General features: G+C 39.7%; 1 protein-coding gene across 9 annotated transcripts in view; it reads left to right on the top strand.

The window, feature by feature from the left end:
* SHOC2 (SHOC2 leucine rich repeat scaffold protein) overlaps window positions 1–18,128 on the top strand; it is a 56,920-nt gene that overhangs the window by 24,298 nt on the left and 14,494 nt on the right. For all 9 annotated transcript variants that reach the window (XM_031597484.2, XM_090145500.1, XM_090145499.1 and 6 more), the window contains one exon: window positions 10,865–11,002. In XM_031597484.2, the coding sequence (XP_031453344.1) occupies window positions 10,865–11,002 (138 nt within the window). The remainder of the gene's footprint in view (window positions 1–10,864; window positions 11,003–18,128) is intronic.

Here is an 18,128-nt window from a genome sequence, read left to right on the forward strand (position 1 = left end):
TCATTCTTCATGGAAGAAAGTTGAAGCAACTTCTTTAAGTGGGTAGAAAAAGCTCCTGCAAGATGCTTAGCCCTTGTAACACTGTGAGTAAATTCCTGTACCTTTATTTGTTCATTTATTTCTAAAGTGGGTGTGGGACTTCTTCCTGTTAACACTTCTGCACTGGCTTGGGTACATGTTACTGAAGTCGGTCGCTATGTTCACTAACATTTACAAAGGTTGGGAAATGTTTTTGTTTTGATCTTTTTCAAGCCAGCAGTGTTTGTTTCCTCCAGCACTTTGATCTGGTAGATATGTGATATCACTTCTTCTGGATAGCAGGAACTCCTGGAACTTCTTAAACACCTGTCAAATTATCAGCAATGTGCAGTACAGACAACGTGTACAGCATGAAGGAAGAAGTGTAATGTTGCTGGTGTCAGTCTTTGGCTCCCTGCAGGTGCTGTTGGAATGGATTCTGTCATAGCCACAGAAACAGGATTTTACTGAGCAGAAATTAAATAGTTAATGTATGTTTTCTGATGAAACAATTTCTCAGTTGGCACTGGCATTTCAGCAGTCCTAGGAATTTCCCCTGAGAGAACTAAGGAATGGTAATTTTGACCTATTATTTGACACTTCATTTTAAACCTCACGGCCTCTGAATCTTTCACTAATTGAAGAATCGTACTGGAAATCATGGAGCTGATGTTTGCAACCAAAACATGCTGTGTGTTCATACATCCATTGGAGAAACTGTGACTGACTTAGCTTCTTAAATTATGTTATGCATTTGTCAGTGTTTTACCCATGTCCATTTTGTGGCTCGGTTATTAAATGTAATCCAGCAGAGTCAGCCCATGGAGTTCAGCTGGGGATAGTTCTGCAGACGTTTAAATTAGCAGCGTGCGAGGAAAAAGCTTTTCAATGTTGCATTCCAGTGCTTGGTGTTGCCCTCTGCAAACCTTTTGTAGGTGTGTATGATACTGCAGATATTGCTGCTGCTGGGAGTGCTTTGTCTCTCAGCTGTTTTGTTTGCTGAGTTCATCTGTTAAGTTTCCATTTAGGTACATCCTTTTTGTATGTACTTGTTCACAGCAGTCTTGAAAGAGGTGATATGTAACAGTTTCGTGGAGAAACTTAGATAAGTGAATCATGAATGCATGTGTACGTTACTTTTTATTGCTATGGGTCAGCAGCTCAGCATGGAAGGTGTTTTAGAAGCACAAATACAAGGAGGCTGTCGCTCTGCTAAGCTTCTGTGGGGTGTTCCCATGTTCAACTGCAGACTTGATGCAGAGCAAACTTCTCTGATGAGGTTGCCTGTAATTAAACCGTTGAAAAACTAAAGAATTGTTAAGCTTAAGTAACACAGTTACAGCTGCCAAACATACAAAATAAGTGTTTGAAAACCTTTTTCCTCAAGTGGCAAAAACAGATAAGATGGTTTCACTTCTGTGATTTTCAATTTCATGTGTCTTTGTTCTGGTACAAAGATGAAATGTTTGAGTTGGACACAACTGAGAAATGCATTTCTTACTTTCCAATGGAATTTCTCTGTTTCTTTAAATGCTTGTTAGTTCTCTACATTTTGTGTGCACGCTTTAAAAGCTGCTGGTCTTTTCGGTCCCAACAATGTTAATCTGTACATTTATAGCACAGCTCCTAAATATTACGTGCCAAGCTGAACATAACAGTAAACATTCTTGTATTATCAACTTGTAAATAACACAGAAATTCTCGTTGCTCCAAAGCAGGAAGTAAAATGAGGCCATTATCTTTTATAAAGCAATATCACGAGGAACATTTCAAATTCTTTTCAAAAATACCCCATTGTTCTATGGCCTGAGGCTCACATATCTGATGGTAAGCTAGTCTACTTCTTTGTGTTTTTGAAAACTCACAGATTATGTGACCTGCTGGCCTGTCGGGGGGTTGGAGATGCATGATCTTTGAGGTCTCTACCAACCTGGGCCATTCTGTGATTCTGTGAAAAGTCTTGCAGCACCTAGCTGTGATGTGCTGGTTAGCAACCCTGGTGGGCAAGTGTGCAGAGAACCCATGGTTTGCTTTTGCTGGTAGACCTGCTGCAAAAGGTTGCTCTGAACAACAACAACAACAACAACAAAAAAGCTCAAGCTTGAGGCCTGAAAGGTGGGGTGCTGTGGCTCTCGGAGAGCTGGGGCTCAATGCTCTGCATAGCACTGTAGCACTTAGATGCCATTTGGAATCTCCACTTATTTTTTCTCCTTTGTTAAACTTTGAATTGATCTTCTCTTCGATCCTGTGGTACCGTTCCTTCTTTGATAAATGTCTCATTGACAATATGCTGCTGGTGATGTGATTTCCAAATAAGGTTCTAGAAATGCTTATCTGCTGGCAAGTGCTAGTATTTGTTAGAAGGAGATTTTTTTTCAGGGAAACCTGAAACTAATGCTAAAGCATTTCTTAAAAGCTTGAGTGAAGGTAAAATATTTTACAAAACGTTTGTAAAGCATGTAATCCATCAGATTTGAAGTGGAATCTGCTATGAAACAACTGGACTGTTAGTGCAGTAGTGTCTTGATAAGGATCTATAACGGATGAACCTTCAAACATGGAGCTGTTGGGATACAATCTTGTATTTGGTTCTGTTTTGGACTTCAAGGTGTCCTTAGTCATTAGGCAGTACAAACTCAGATGAGGTGACTACAGCAGGGGGAAAAGTTGCTTTGCATTCAGAATGTCTTTATATGAAAGGGGAATTGTTACTATCTATAGTTAGTGAACAGATGTGTGCATTTCTGGCCTTTTTTTCTCTTCAGAATGTAGTACCAGCTTGGTCCCTTGCATCCAGTAATAGAGAGGATGATGATTTAAATTTCCCAGTCTTTCCAGTATTCAGAAGATTTCTTAATTCCAAATAATAGCTTACTGTACTCACTCGCACAGTAAACCAGTAAATGGTAAAACTGTTCTCTGTACTTAGGAAAAAGATTTTTTTTTAACTCAGCAAACTCAGGCTCTAGGTACACAGCAAGTCATTGCTACCAGTTATTTGTTGGACTTCCCTTACCACTTTTCCAGCAACATATATGTTGCCTCTACATTTTTAATGCAAGCGATTTTAGTAGGCTGCATGGTAACTGAGGTCTTGATATGCACCGTTTTATTTTTAAAGTATAAATGGATTCCTTGAATGAGAGCTAAACATGCTTAAAAATGAGTTTGACTGAAAGCATTCAGAACATCCTTTTTAACTCATTCTATTTTGCAGGTTTAGCTAAAAGCTGTGTTGAAGGGCGACTGAACTAATGCTCGATCCTGCCTCTTGCATCTGAATGACTCCCTGGACAGTTGATTTATCTCACTAAACCAACAGAAACATTTGTGATTTCTCTACTTTTGTTTTCTGTTACTTTAGTTAGCTGAGTACAAGGAAGTTTCTACTCAAAGTGGAACTAGTGTAGGAGCAGTGGGCCAGCATGGCCTGGAGCAGGAGAGCAGGACCACTGCTATTGGTGGCACTCAGCTCCTAGATGAGCTTGGGAAGTCTTACAGGTAGGATTGCATGGGTTAGATGACAGCAGGAGAAATGCACTGCATGTGGCTTGAGGAAAGATGGGTTACTGCCCATAGAACCATTGAAAATGCACCAATTTATCATTTCAGAATCTTCTTCCTCCTTTTCATCTCTGCTGTCCAGAAAATCCTATGTGACACTAGGAGTTTTGGTAGCAGTAGCTATGCTTCACCTTCCTGAAGCAATTTTTGTTGTGTTTATATGTTTTTATAATTTTTTTCTTAGCAATGAGAATTTATTTACACGTTTATTGATGGCAAAGCTGCTCTGCGTTTCTCTTTGTGTACCTATTTTTTCTTGTAAGAGTGCATCCTGCTCCAATTGTGGCCCTAATAAAATGTCCGCATAAAACCAGGACAACTGTACATACAGGACTTAACCTGACCCTTTCCCCGGATCCAAACCGTTTTCATATTGGGGATTTCCTGAGTCTGGTGCAGCTTTTCTATTTAGGAATTCTCAACAGACTTCTTGTCCAGGGGCTGGACCATTTTTTCCTTTAAACTCTTCTCATCCTTGGCAAAGTCCACGAGTTTGCTTTGGACACAGCTTTTGATTGCTACGTTTAATGAACTCCAGCTCTTGCATTTGGAGGTTATCTGTCATCCTTATCTCCATGCCATTTACAGTGTGTATATCGGTCTTCCAAGTTCTGCTTCTGACCATGAGTGGAGTGTTTGAAGCTGATCATTCCACGTGTGCAGCTAGGTGTGTCTTTCTCCTGGTCCCCCATATGTATCACTTTATGTCACATTGGTTGAATTCGCAGAATCACAGAATTGTAGGGGTTGGAAGGGACCTCTGGAGATCATCAAATCAAACCCTCTGCTAAAGCAGCTTCTCCACAGTATGTCATTTTGTTGTTTGGTGACTTTGTCTTTTGAAGTTCTAAAGTGCTTGACCTTGCTCTTGTCCTTGTAGTCATGAATAATTTGGTATTAACTCTGCTGCTCAGCCTTACACTTGTTGAACATGTATACGTTCCAAGTGCAAAAGCAGAACTTACCTGTTCTCTTTGCTGTTGAATCTCTGGTCACATCCATAGGAAAAAGTGTTAACAGGAAGGATTCCATGTGGAAGCTTTGCCAAAACAATCTCCAAGAATAAATGTGGAAGTGAGGTCACAAGGTGGACTCTGCCTTCATCACCATATCTGGTAAATTGTCCTTTCCAGGGAGATCAAAAGTTGAAGTTTAGAATGGAAGAATGTGAATGCTATCGTGAGTCAGGCAGTGAGCACGAGAAGGATGAAAGCCAGAGGAACTGCTTTGGGTTGAAGCCAAGCAAATGCTTCAATCTGCAGGCTGTTACTTGAGCTTGCCTTTTGCATTTCTTGTATCTAGATTTTATTGCATTCCCCCACGCTATATTGAAAGACTTGTTTTGCATAATCAAGTTGATATTTTCTTTGCAAAGACTGTTGCATCTTGTACAAGTGTTTGACTTTTTTTTCCTTTTTTACATAGAAATCAAATAAAAATACTGTTGTCAACACAGTTGAAATTGCATCTACACAGCTTCTGCAAGTTTCTTAACACTCTAAATATTGTGTTTTCTGTCTGTGAATGCAACTTTTATTCTATGGAGAATCTGGTCAGGGCTGTTCTGCAAGGGAAATATTTTTAGATTGTAATTCAGGGAATCTGCCTACACCAGACTTGGAATGTCTCTTAAGGCTCTCTTCTGTTCTTCCCTTCCCCCATCTAACCCATTATTTAGATCATTTGTGGTTTCTTCACTACTTTGAAACGTTTTCACAAGACTTGCACCTGTTCTCTGTAGCATAGGCAGCAAACCAGATGTGTGCAGCTGCATTACTTCATATCTGTCTTACACTGAGTGTAGTGCCACCTTATTCAATGGCTGGTTAGTTGCAAAGCTTCTCAGTGATGCTTTTAATTTCATTTCCCTTTTTTTTAGCAGATCTAACAATATTGAGAAGAAATTATTGTGGTTTTATCTAAAAGCCCCTTCTTCAGTTTCAGCAGTTTGAAAGAAGCTCAGCTGTGTTCCTGGATTTGCTTGCCATGCTAATACCTGCAAACACAGTGGTTGAGAATATTTTCAAATGTTTGTATTCTAATGTGGTTAAAGCCTGGAGCTGTGAACTGGAGTGTAATAAATAGAGGCACTGCTACGTGTACCCAAGGAGTCAGAAAATGACTGATGCGGTTCTGGTTGCTTTCTTGAGCTTCAGGAATGGTGAACCACTTGCTTTTGGCTAGCTTCAGCTTTAGAGTCTGGGTTCCAATTCCTGTCAGACCCTTGTGGGGCCTTGGTGTTGTGTTGTCAGCCGGGCAGATTTGTCCTTGCCTTCATTTTTTTTTCTTTTTTTCTTTGGACTGGCTTTATGATAATGATTAAGTAGTCCTGCCTCTTTGATCTTTACTGGGTTGATGCCCTGGATGTTATTCCAGTGAACGCTGACAGCTTGTTAAAAGTCCAGCAATTTTTTAATATCAACGCTGCAATTATTTGAACTTCTTGAACGCTTCTTAAGTGCTGAACAGAGGGGAACATTCAACTTCTCTATGCTTGCCCTGCTAATGCAGTGCTACGTGGGTAGCCCTTACTATATGTCAGAGCACCGTGCTGCTCCTCACTCTGAGTGCCCAACACCCCAGGACTCAGCCTCCCTGGGACTCCAGCTCCTCCGCTTTGCAGAGCTGGGGCTGTTCTGAGCATCCTGGGCTGCTCCACACTGCCCATCCCAGAGCCCATCTGTAGCCTTCTTGCGTGTTTCATATGCTCACAATGGTGTTTGAACATGTTTTCATTTGTATTTCTTTACTTATAACTGAAAGTAATAAGAAGTGGTTTTGCTGTTGTCTTGTCAGAGCTTGTTTTAAAACAGATTTATAGGGTTTCTTTTAGGTTCAGCTTAGCTTCTGTCTGTTTGGTTCCCATAGCAAGATTCTGTTACACATTCTGCAAATTGTAAATATTGCACCATGCTTATTACTGATTTATATGAATGTTTCAACTTTGATATGTAATTTCTGACCTTTTTAAGATTTCATTCTATCTACTCCCTAATTCCTTGTAAGCTATATGTTGTCAATAATAATTCAAAATAACTGTGACTTCCTAACTGATGGACAGTTGGTTACATGTAGCAAAAAATCCATTCTATCTGTTATAATGATGCACTCAACCCTGGTAGTGAGGCAGAAAGCTCTGAAATTGTAATCTTTTTGTTTCTAAAATCAGAATGCTTCAAATAGATTTATAGACAGGCTAAGAAAATCTTTTGCTTTTTTGCCCAGATCAGGGAGCCTAGTGAGAGATGAACAATTATCACAGCAATGGGAAATATTTGAAATGAATTCACAGTGCAGCTGATTGCAGATAATTGCCCTTACAGACCAGCTTGCAGGCAGAGCACCGGCACACCAGCATGCACCTCCATTACTGTGCCTGCATCCTGCTTTTCCTCACTCTTTCTGCAAGTCTTTATCCTCTTGCTGTCTGGCCCAGGATTTGCCATGTTGTGAAGGATTTCACAATTTTCAATCTGCTTAAGCATGGGCAGGCATGGAGTTAATCCGCTGGAAAACAGGTTCTGTTACAAATTGCGTTTGCCATCCAGAAGAATTGCCTACTGGGTGAGTTGGTGGTTGGAGGCACTGAAGCCTGTTTGATACTGCCCTATACTGCCTGCCTACATTATTATTAATTTGTGAGTCCTTTGATATTCTTTAATGCAGCTGTACGCTGGTTTTAAATGGCCATGAGGAGCACTGGGTTACGTAAGGCAGGGCAAGTAGCTTGGTCCTCTTGTCACAACAGGCTTTTGAGGCTGGCTGTGTTACGGGGCTGCTGTTCTGCCTCACTGGGTGGAAAACACCGGGCTGTCTCTTCATCAGGCTGTGTTTTTCCAGGAGGTATATTTAGCTGTGTCATGCTGTAACATTTTGTCTCTGTGTACCTCTCAGTAGTAGTGAGGTGATTGCTCATAACACCTTGCTGAGGGTTTTTTTTTGTGCTGCACACTTAGCTGTATTTTTAGCCATGTTTTTAACCAGAAGTTAGTTGGGAGACTGCAAAAACGTTCTCTTAAAAGTGCATGTGAATTGTCTGCCATTTGTAAGATTTTAAGAACTACAGAATATGGTGTAATTAACCATTCTGTGAAGACTATTTATGGGCATTACTCCTAATTTAAAACTTCTTATTACCAAACCAGCTAGTACGTGCAGTTTCTGCCTGCTGTCCTGGCAGACTTTATTTAGATAGCTTTTCTTTTTTTCACGTCAATTGCACCAAAATATAATACTTTAAAAAAAAAACAAAAAAAACCCCACCACAACACAAAAAACAAACTGTCCAACCCCAGCACTGTGTCTAGCTTGTTTCCCAATTCTACAGTGCAGTTGCAAGTGGTCAGTAGAGAATCCTTTCTTCACTACTCTAATGTAAAAATCCATGTATTTTGGATGTTACTTGTAGTGGGGCAGGGAATGGGTAAGGTGAGGATTCTTTCCAGCTGTGGGCAGTGCACTTCTTAACTGAATTGAGATAAAAACGTGTTTCAGCAAAGTTTATCATGTTGTGAATTAGAATGGAACAATTTTTTGGTTCTTTTAATATGAATGAGATCTTGAGTGCCCTTCTCATTAGCAATTTTTTTTTTTTTTTTTTTTTTTTTTTTTTTTTGTGCCTGTGCAATCTTTTCTTTAGTAAAACTTCAGTTTTGATTCCTGACATGATTAGAGAGTGAAGCAAAGTTAGTGAGAAGGCAGGCCAGGTTCTCCTTGTTGGGTGGACGGCATGGCTGGTGTTGGTTTATAAAGGAGCAGACCCTTTTTTCTTATCCTCCTCCTTTCCCACTCTGGGTTTTCTCATACTGACTCCTCCCTTTTCCCAACCCTGGAGGTCTCACAGTAAGTCTTGCAGTCCCCAGGCGCTCTTCCTTGCATCCACAGTGTCAAAGCACCACTAGGGTTCCCCCTCCAGTGCTGAAGCTCTGTGTGCATTTATGTATGCAGGTGAGCCTCTACCACATTGCCTAAATATTTTTACCCTTTCTGAGAGAAGCATATCTAATGTAAGAATTCATCATTCACTTTGCATACGTTCTATTAACTTGTACATTATCTGAGATTGCTGACATAAAACTGATAAAGTATTGTAAGAATTTTGCTTCCCCCCTACTCTCCTGCCTGTAGGCTAAGAAGGACATTTTGGTGAGATGCTGTCAAACCACAAATATCACTATGTCCAAGAGCAAGATTCCTTACAGAGCAATGTGCACTAAAAGCTGAATAATACAATATCACTAGAATGTGATCTGACCTTAACTCTTGCCTGGTTTCCATTTCAAAATCTAAAATTTGTTGGACAATCCCCAAACTGTTTTAACATTTAATATTTTTATTAAATATGTTTGCCATGCCTACATCTTCAATATGGAAACAATAAAGCGTGCCTGTCCAAATCAAGCCAAAATATTAGCTGACCTGTAGCTGGCTAAATAACCACAGGTGTCTCTATTTCTTTTTCCTCCTTCCCAACATTAGCTATGAGATGTTTGTGGCAATGTGTATCTCACTGTTGTCAAAGTTTTCAGCAGGTGCAAAAGTGAAATGCAGCAAGTGGTACTGCAAAAATCCACGTCTTTCTTCAACAGATGTAGAGTGGGAAGAGTCAAGTAAATGAGAAATCGATGTGATGAAATGAAGCTTGTGCCACATCTTGAGTTTGACATCATTGCTTTAGGTTTGCAGTGAAAAAAAATGAAACCAGTATCACCAGGACTGAAATTCAGCAATTGTGATGTGAAATCTACTGCCTGAATGTGCTTTGAAAATGTTTGGGTTATGTTATTAAAGATGTATGGAGTTCTTTTTGGTTTGTGTAAAGAGGAGTTAAAGTCTTCCTCTAGTTTTTCCTCCTCCTTCTATGCTTTGCCCACTTGTTTTCATGAGTATCAAGCAGATGCTGCTATCACAGAATGTTAAATCTTGCTCAGCCTTTTTCTTATATTTGCATATTTCTGGGTGCAGCAGGATTGACTTTTGACTCTGTGGCTGACCTTAAATCCACTTGAATGCTGACCTGAGAGGTGAGCATGCGTAGTGACGGAGGTGATACTTAAGTTTCACCTTTACATTTTCATGTGCCTGACTTCTAGAGAAAACGTCCCAGTTTGGATCAATAAATACGGGAAATAGGATCAGTTTATGCAAGACTATTTTTTTGGCTGGCCTTTGACAACTGTTTTAAGATACATAGTAACTACTGTGGATAAATGCTGCTTGCAGCTCAGAAACAGAGTCTAAGTTTGTAAATCTGTTACGATTTAAATCAATGTTTGTGATCCCACACTGACCTACTGGGTGAACAGTCCATGCATCAGAAATTGCAAGCTTGTGGGAAAATCTTTAGAGGATTGTGCTAAAGATATCAAACTTAAAAATAGGCATTTGCCCCTCAAAAGGAATTTGCTGCTCTTCCAAGTTTGCAACTGTCTGAGTGATGCTCTGGTACACAGAAACAGTGACCTGATCTTTACTGAATAAAGTTGAAGTCATTCAAACCATTTCCATTAATTTCACATCTGCCAGCTCCAAAAAATACAGATGTCTGTGTTCACGCATGTACACATTTTCTTAAAGCCAACAAACTTGCTCAGAACACAATGCGTTTGTCATTAAAACAGGTGGAAATACTGTGCCTAGTTGTACTTTTAGATTGGTATGTAAAAGTCAGAGGTGAAACAGTTCAGTGTGAAGCTGCTCTGAGCTCTAAGCAAGTCCAGTCCTTTTTAAGGCTTAACAGATGTCTTTTATTTCAAACTTTCACTTACATACATGGTGTGTAATAATCTGTATAGTCAATTTTACAGTTGCCTTTTTTGATGACCCGAAATGATGAAAAATGTCAGCCAAATAATTTTGCTATCTCTTAAGTATTGATTTTCTGTCTGAAAGTAATATATGCTGTACAAGCAGATCTTGATTTCTTGTAATTCAATACAGCCACTCACTCTGAGGTTCTACATTTCTGGTCAGCATGAAACAGGTATGCAGTATAGTTTTTATATTTCTATATTCTACAGCTTGAACTGTCAAAAGAAAACCAGTAAATAAAGTTTCTTTAGAGACTATAAAAAGCTTTGTCTAAGTTTTTAAAAATTGCTTATCAGGTTTTAAAGCTGACTGATAAAATTACAATCCCCGAAGGCCTTACTTTATGAATTTATGGTAGCAATAGGTGATTTTTTAAATTATAATGAAATCCTTCTGCTACTATCAATTGTTGTGTGAAACTAAGCCTGTACGTTGGAGATCTTGACGTTTGGATTTTCTTGTGTGCTTTCAGGTGAGCTGTGTAACCTCATAACGCTGGATGTAGCGCACAATCAGCTCGAACATCTTCCAGAAGAGATTGGAAGTTGCACGCAGATCACCAACCTTGACTTGCAGCACAATGAGCTCTTGGACCTGCCAGAAACCATAGGTATGTCAAGGGGTTGGGGAAGGGAAAATAAATGACTTACTCAAAATGTCTGGTAAAAGGAGCAAATTTAAGAATAAGTAGTTGATTCTTGGCTGTAGAATGACTGGTGTTCTCCTCAAAGCATCTTCACACTTGAAATTGCAAAGAAGGCTTGTGTCTTTAAACAGTCTTACTTTAAAACAATTAAAAACCTTCCTGGTCCATAAAGTAATCCTGCTGCAATACAGTAGAGGGTTTGCAACATAGGTTGAGAGAAACAGACTGAAATAAATGCTTTCCTGGTCGTTTTCAGAATCTCGTGTAGGTTGTGGTTTTGAAAAGACAAAAACTAAGACAGTCATCATTTTAAGCCCTTATTTGTCACAACATACTGAAAAGAATGTACCTTATCACTTAGACAATGTTCAATATTGAACTTTGTTGAATGTTTTCTTTTATGTATAGAAATTTTGGTGTGGAGTTGCTCTGGTTTCTGGTTTAGAAAGTTTGACCTGAACAGAATTTACATTGATGAACTATCCAATGTAGCTAAATTTCCTTCCTGGTTTGATGATATTTTTATTCTCCGGAGGTCTTATTCCATCTGGAGTTTGCATCTAACTTACATTCTTTGTAAGCACAGCCTTTATTTTTGTATCAGTTTTGTAAATCTCACTGAAAACTGTTTTAAAAACACTTGTGTGTATTATCAGTTTCATATTTAGGGAGTGCTCTCTGGATAAAGTGCTAATTATGGGAAAAAATTCTGTGAGCAAGTTGATTTCCATTATCAGTGCTTATAGACCACTGTTGTTGCTCCTTGGTAGGAAGATGTACCCAGCTGTTGAGTGACTGGCAGTCACTGAGCTTCTCAGAGGACTTGAAAGATCTTGCTTATAATATGCTGTGTGACTGTGCTTACGGGAAGGATTTCTGGGTAAGAGAGACAGAGTTACTTAAGCAGTTGAGCTGTTTGTGATACATAGGAGATTGCTGACTCTCAGGTTTGGATTCTTCTGTTTCCCTAGGAAGTTACTGTAAGCCTAGATTGTTTGCACTGAGTTGAGTTTGTACCTAGTCAAACTGGATTTCTGCATGTTTTCTTTGTTTGTTTTCTCATCGAGTGTTTTCATAAGGTTTTGAAGTCAATTATTTTTAAATGTATACACTGTCTCTTTACATTGCTTATCAGAGCTGAACATCACTGCTGTGCAGCTCAGCAAGCTACCGAAGGCAGATGAATAATTACAGCACACTCTCCTGTCTCTGCACACCGGCTAAGTGTGTGCCACTGGAGAACCCCTGTTTGTACTGAGGAACGTGTGTAGGAGCTGAACATCGATGTGTAAAACTTAAAGTCAGATATCAGTACTTGTGCCACAAATAGCTCCCGAGCAGCCAGACTTGGAAACTTCAAGGGAAAAATGTTGAACTCCAGCGTAAATGATAATGATCAACCTACATTTCTGCCTGTTACAGAAAAGGCAGCCGTAGCCAGTTCAGCAACATTGGCTTTATTTCTTAGTCATCACAGTTTTGGTTCAACATTAAAGCAAGTTGTGGCTTGATTTCTGTATTACAGCTTACTTTGTGGTTACAATTGTTCAGTGAGAGAATGCAAGCACTGAGAAAAACACCCAGGGCATGGCGGCTGCTGCTGCTGTGTGGGGCTGGGCTGGGCTGGTGTGTCTTCCAGCCTCACGCTCCCTCTCAAGTTTTGGCCTTTCCTTTTCTCACCGAGATGGGCCTGGCACTTGGCATTGCTCACTACACTTAGCACTACCAGTTTTCAGAGTGCTGATGTAGAAGCTCTGTCAGTGTTTCACCAGTTTACTCGAAGTGCTGTGGGGGTTGCACGCTTGGTACAAAAAAGACTGAACTCTTTTGCACGTTGTAAATATTTAAGACTCTGAGCCTATGAGCCTCCTACAATGGAGAAGATTTCCATTACTGCCAGAGCTGTCCCCTCCTCCTGCACCAATACCTTTGCTTGAGGCCAGCTTCAGCTTGTGAGGGGGGTTTTGTCACAGTGCTGTGAAAACCCAGCAGCTCCTTCCTTCCCTACTGATGGAAAGAAAAAAAAAAAAAAGCACCCAAACTTGCAGAGTGCTTAAATTTACTGCTGCACTGTCTAATTAAGTTTTGGTTTTCCCATTGAAAGATTTCTGAATGTGCCAATATTCTTTTAATTTTTTTTTTTTTTTTTAAAGCTTGTTTTCTAATTCCCAGCTCTGTACTGGAACGAGGTGGCGTTGGAAGGCAGGGATGTTGGAGGGTGACATGCAGGGGAGTGGCAGGGAAGGGATTATGCATCAGCAATGATTACAGAGGTAGCACAGCCAACATATTCACTCTGTAAAAATACAAAGTTCTTGTTTCAACTAACGCTTCATAAGCACACCTTCTTGCAGTAACAAATGTCAATTTTAGGTATTAGTTGTCAGGAAGTGACCTCATGTCTTGCTTTATAGATATTGGCTTAATACATTCATATCTGTATTTCTGTTGATTGAAAACTGTGAAGTACTTTGTATATTAGGTCACTTCCTGTAAGAAAAATGAGCTTTGTGGAACAGCGTGGTACATTCCAAGAGTCTCAAGTCTAGAATCAAAATCGTAGTGGAATCTTAGCTTCTCAGTGGTGTCGTTGCAGATTGCTGTGTGTGTGTGAATTATGGTATGCTTGTTTTTTTGGTGTCTCATCTCTGTATGCTTACCTGGTACACTAATAAGGGGAAAAATCCAAAAGATATGTAAAAGGAGATAAATTATTAGAATTAGTAATTGGACTTCTGAAAGAGAGGAAATTTTGGGTGGAGTAAAGTGTTTCTGTTAACTGCTCATTGGATCACAAGCTAGCTTAGAAAATGTGCTGCAAATTGCACGTTGAGTGCTCTCTCGTTTGAAAATTTTATTTTAGCACTCTTTATAAATGTGTTTGCAATTTCTTATTTAAAAGTCAGCAGTGATTTTTTGAGAGAGAAGTTCAACAAAAACAGAACTTCGACTTTTAAAAAATCAGATTCTTCACCTATTTTGTAATTTTCCACTTCTGTGTGTTTACGTCTGCAACTTGATTACAGTCAAATGTGGCATATTCGTAGACATTTAAGGCAACAGACGTTTTAATAAGAAAAAGAATAGTCAGTTGTAAATGTTCCAAAATGATGCTTTAAAAGCACAAAAAATTCTGTCACTGGACACGCTTTCCAGTGTCTGCCATGGCACCGTTCCTAAAAGATGGTTAGGAAAATGAGAGGCACATTCAGAGCCTACGATTCATGCCCTTCGTTTCAACTGAAGAGCTCAGAAACTGAAATCACAACTTGCATGAAAGCAAATGTTCTCTGGGGAAGCTTTGCCATTTGCGTTGGTCGGCATTGCACCACAAACTGTGCTGCTGGCTGCTTTAGCTTCATTTACCTTTCAGAGCACTGTTGCAGTTCTATGCCATATACTTGATAAAATGGGAACCCTTGTAAGCAGGGCTGGACATCAGCGACTCACACAGCTTAGGTTATACAGATTGTTGCTGAGAGCTTGAAGTCCCCACAAATCCTCGTAAAGATTTTTCTGTAGAAAGTGGAACTACTTGTAAATGGGCTTTTAAGTATAGCAGGCTTAGCAAAAGCTTGAGAGGTCTTGCTCTGAATTTTCAGAAAAATGTGCTGGTCTTAATGAAAACCTGATGGAGCCATGTATAGACTCCAGCTTTGATGGCAGTGTTTGTGTTCTTAAAATGTAAGCGTGTTGACCTGGTGCTTTGGTCAGACAGGGTCTGAGCATTTGGTGCTCTGTAGGATCAAGCCTGTTTTCAGTCTCAGAATGGGAGGTCTGATCAGATTTCACTCTTCTTGTTCTGTACTGTTAATGAGGCATTTTTAATTGGATTCTGTTACTATTTGGCAATCACAGTAACCTTTTTGCCCCTTCTTTACTTCCTTGAAAGCAATGGCTCCCACTCTTTTATATTCTAGTTTTTGAGTTGTTGTACGTCCTTTTTTGATTTCATAGCGTTCTCATAAAGGGAATGGAGCTTCTGGTTAGCTTTGCTTCCAGGTTTAGTGAATAGAAAGCAGTGAAACTGCCCAGAAAATCCTGGGTGGCACTGAGGTGGTAGGTGGGACGTGACAGCTCACTGCGTCCTCTCACAGCACAGCCAGAGGGTATGGGGCAGAGCTGGGAGTTGGCAGCCTCCAAACATCTTTGTTTGGGCATTAAGGCTGCCCTTAATGCAGCGCAGGTAACGCCTGGGCGTCAGTGTTTGCACAGCTTGGGGTGGATGCCAAAGCTCAAAGGACAGCTTGACAATTTTGCAGAAGAAAACTGTATCAGTCGCTGCTAAATGCAGGCAGTCATCGAGCCACGTGCTGCTGAATCGTCCCAGGCTCCTGCAGCGCTGTCAGGAGGTGCTTTCCCTTTCCTTAGCTGCTTCTGTTGGCGTTGGCTGTTGGGTACTTTTTTCTAAGAGAGAAGATATTTGTGATCTGGGTATAAATTGTTCTTGGTGATTTGCGTTTTTTGTGAAATTAGAGATAAGTTACAAAGATACAGTTGAATACATACATACTATTCTGTTAAAAAAAAAAAAAAGAAAAAGGCTTGCTTCTTTTGGCTTATTAATTCTGAGGTTATTGATTTGATCTATAGTTATGAAAACGTTTCTTATATTGTATTTTAGTTGGGTGTATTTTCTGTTAAGACTAGGATGGGACTGCTTATTTTAGTGAATGCATGTGCCATCACACACCAGCTAGATGCAGAAACCAGTATGCAGAGATGGGTTGTAACTGCAGCTCAGCATTTTCAGAGTGATTTGTATACTGTAGGGAAAAAAAAAAAAGCCCATAATCTTTTATATATAAGAAGCGGGCATGAGGGAATAGTGCTTCAAAGGAACGGATCAGAACAGAAACAAGCAGGTCTATTAGCTAAGAGCATTTTGAACACGTGCTAAGAAAGCTGAATTTTCAGAAACACATCACTAAATTTGTGCTCTTCTGCCTTATACTGGTGCTGTGTGTGGTACACGTCAGTACTTCAGCCTTTGTCACTTGGTTCTTGCCAGCATCTTCACACAAGCAGTTTGCAATGATTATGGTATTGAATCACAGTTTAAAAACATCTGGCGATGTGATCATGCTTTTGTCCTACTTTTGAAATAATGAGGAGACTTGTCTTTGGTTGATACTGTCAGATTGAAAGTAGGCAGGAATCTCTTTGCTCTCTCCAAATGGCATTTAACTTGATAAGGATGGTAAAGATGCATTTTAAAGTGATGTTAGGTAGTTTTTTAATAGGTGGATGTCTTTTTAGAGAATTTCTGGGCTTCGTGTAAATAGGATAATAAGCTTAGGTTTGAACAGAACAAGAAACAGTGGACCTTGTCAACTTTGTAAGTTGGAAGCCTGAATCTGCCTCCTGCACTGTCCATCAGGAGGCATTGGTGGCCAGAAAGAAAAATAACAATACATTCAAATCATGTTGCTATCAAGCCAGTAAAATCCAGAGTCTGTAAGTCAAACTGTGTGTTGCTCAGTGATCTTAAGCTCACTGTATCTTTGCATTTTGAAAAATACAACTATATTTCTTGCTTTGGCTTTGATAGTTGGTAGCAGTGGGTAGGAAGGATTCTCTTTTCTTCTACATTACTGCTACCCTAACATTCCCACCCCTTAAATCACCTTTGTTCCCCATCTGCAGTTTTTCTAAAGCATCAGTAATTAGGCAGAAGATATCTTAAACGTGAGGAACATTCCAACCCTGCAGGTTAGAGAAAGGATTTGACCTTTCTTGGGTAAAGTGCGTTTACATTCATACAAATCTATGGCCTTTGGTTTAGGGAGGAGTTGCCCACAGATCAGATGAGAACAACTACGGGATTGTGTTCTGCGTTCCTCTGCAGTGAGCTTACTGAGCTCACATCCAGGGCATCTTGCCTGCCCAGCTTCTTGCTGGAGCAGTGCTGGACATCGAGTGGCCTTTGCTCGTGGAGTACATGTGGAGGTTGAAATGTTTTAGTTGAAGCCTTTCATTTTACTCTGTAGCTATCAGGAGAAATGTTTTGCCTTCTGACAAGAGATTAGATTAAACATGTCAACAGCTCCTTTCACCTAAAAATCTGTGAAACTTCAACAGTTGTTGTGGAGTATGGCTGACATCTGGAAAAACTAATACATGATAAGTGCAGAGTGTGACACAGGCATCTTCTAGCCTGCCTTGCGGCTATTTTAGGTTCCAAGCACTGCTGAAATATTTGAACACAGTGTTGAAACACTGTCTTCAGTTGGCCATCTCTAGCTTGCCCAATCTCTCCTATGAAGTTTTCAGTTCTTCTATGGCCCTTGTTCCCACCTGCTTTGGGTGTTATAATAATTTTTAACGTGCTCACTGAACCCCTTGTGGCTTTTTCTTCTGTACTGTCATTGTAGTTATTTTATGCAAAATTAATTCAATGTGGTGTTTTAAGGTTAATCGACATCTGGTACCTTTTGTATGCAAAAGAATTCATTTTCCCGAGAAGAAAAACTCCTCTGGGAATCAAGTGAACTGAGCTCTGTGAAATGATAGATAGTAATAGAAAGTTAAGCTCTTTCTCAGGTGGCTACCTGCTGTTTGCGGGGTTTAGTCAAATAAAAATCTAAGAATATTTATCAGATCAGAAAAGTACTTACTAATGTCATGTTTGTAGTACGCTCTTGTGAATATCTGCTCCATGAAGAACTTTTTGTATGCCTTTTATCATAATCTTAAGGGTTTTTGAGGTGCAAGCTCTTGTCAGTCCAATTTGTGTGTTAATGTTACCTGCAAAATGTTTTTTTTTTCTATTGAACAGATTTTAAATTGATCTGTATGTTTGGGCAAAAGCAACTAGCAAGCTAGCTTGATGCAAGCTAAGTTGCATAAATCAGAGTAATGGCTTTTACTTTTAGTAATGATGCAGTAGTATTTTGTGCTAAGTAGTGACCCTTCATCTGAGGACAGGAGATCTGAAGGATTATTTTAACTAGGGGAGGAAGAGAAGAATGATGAATTTCAAATAGGAGAGCCTTTGAAGGTGGTAGTAGGACTTTGGAATAGGAATTTAGATTTCTTTATTTTATTTGATCCATCACAGCCCATTTATCTTGATTCTGAAATATTCAAG

The sequence above is a fragment of the Phasianus colchicus genome, chromosome 8 (assembly GCF_987193195.1).
Source record: "Phasianus colchicus chromosome 8, bPhaCol1.hap1.1, whole genome shotgun sequence".
NCBI lineage: Eukaryota > Metazoa > Chordata > Aves > Galliformes > Phasianidae > Phasianus > Phasianus colchicus.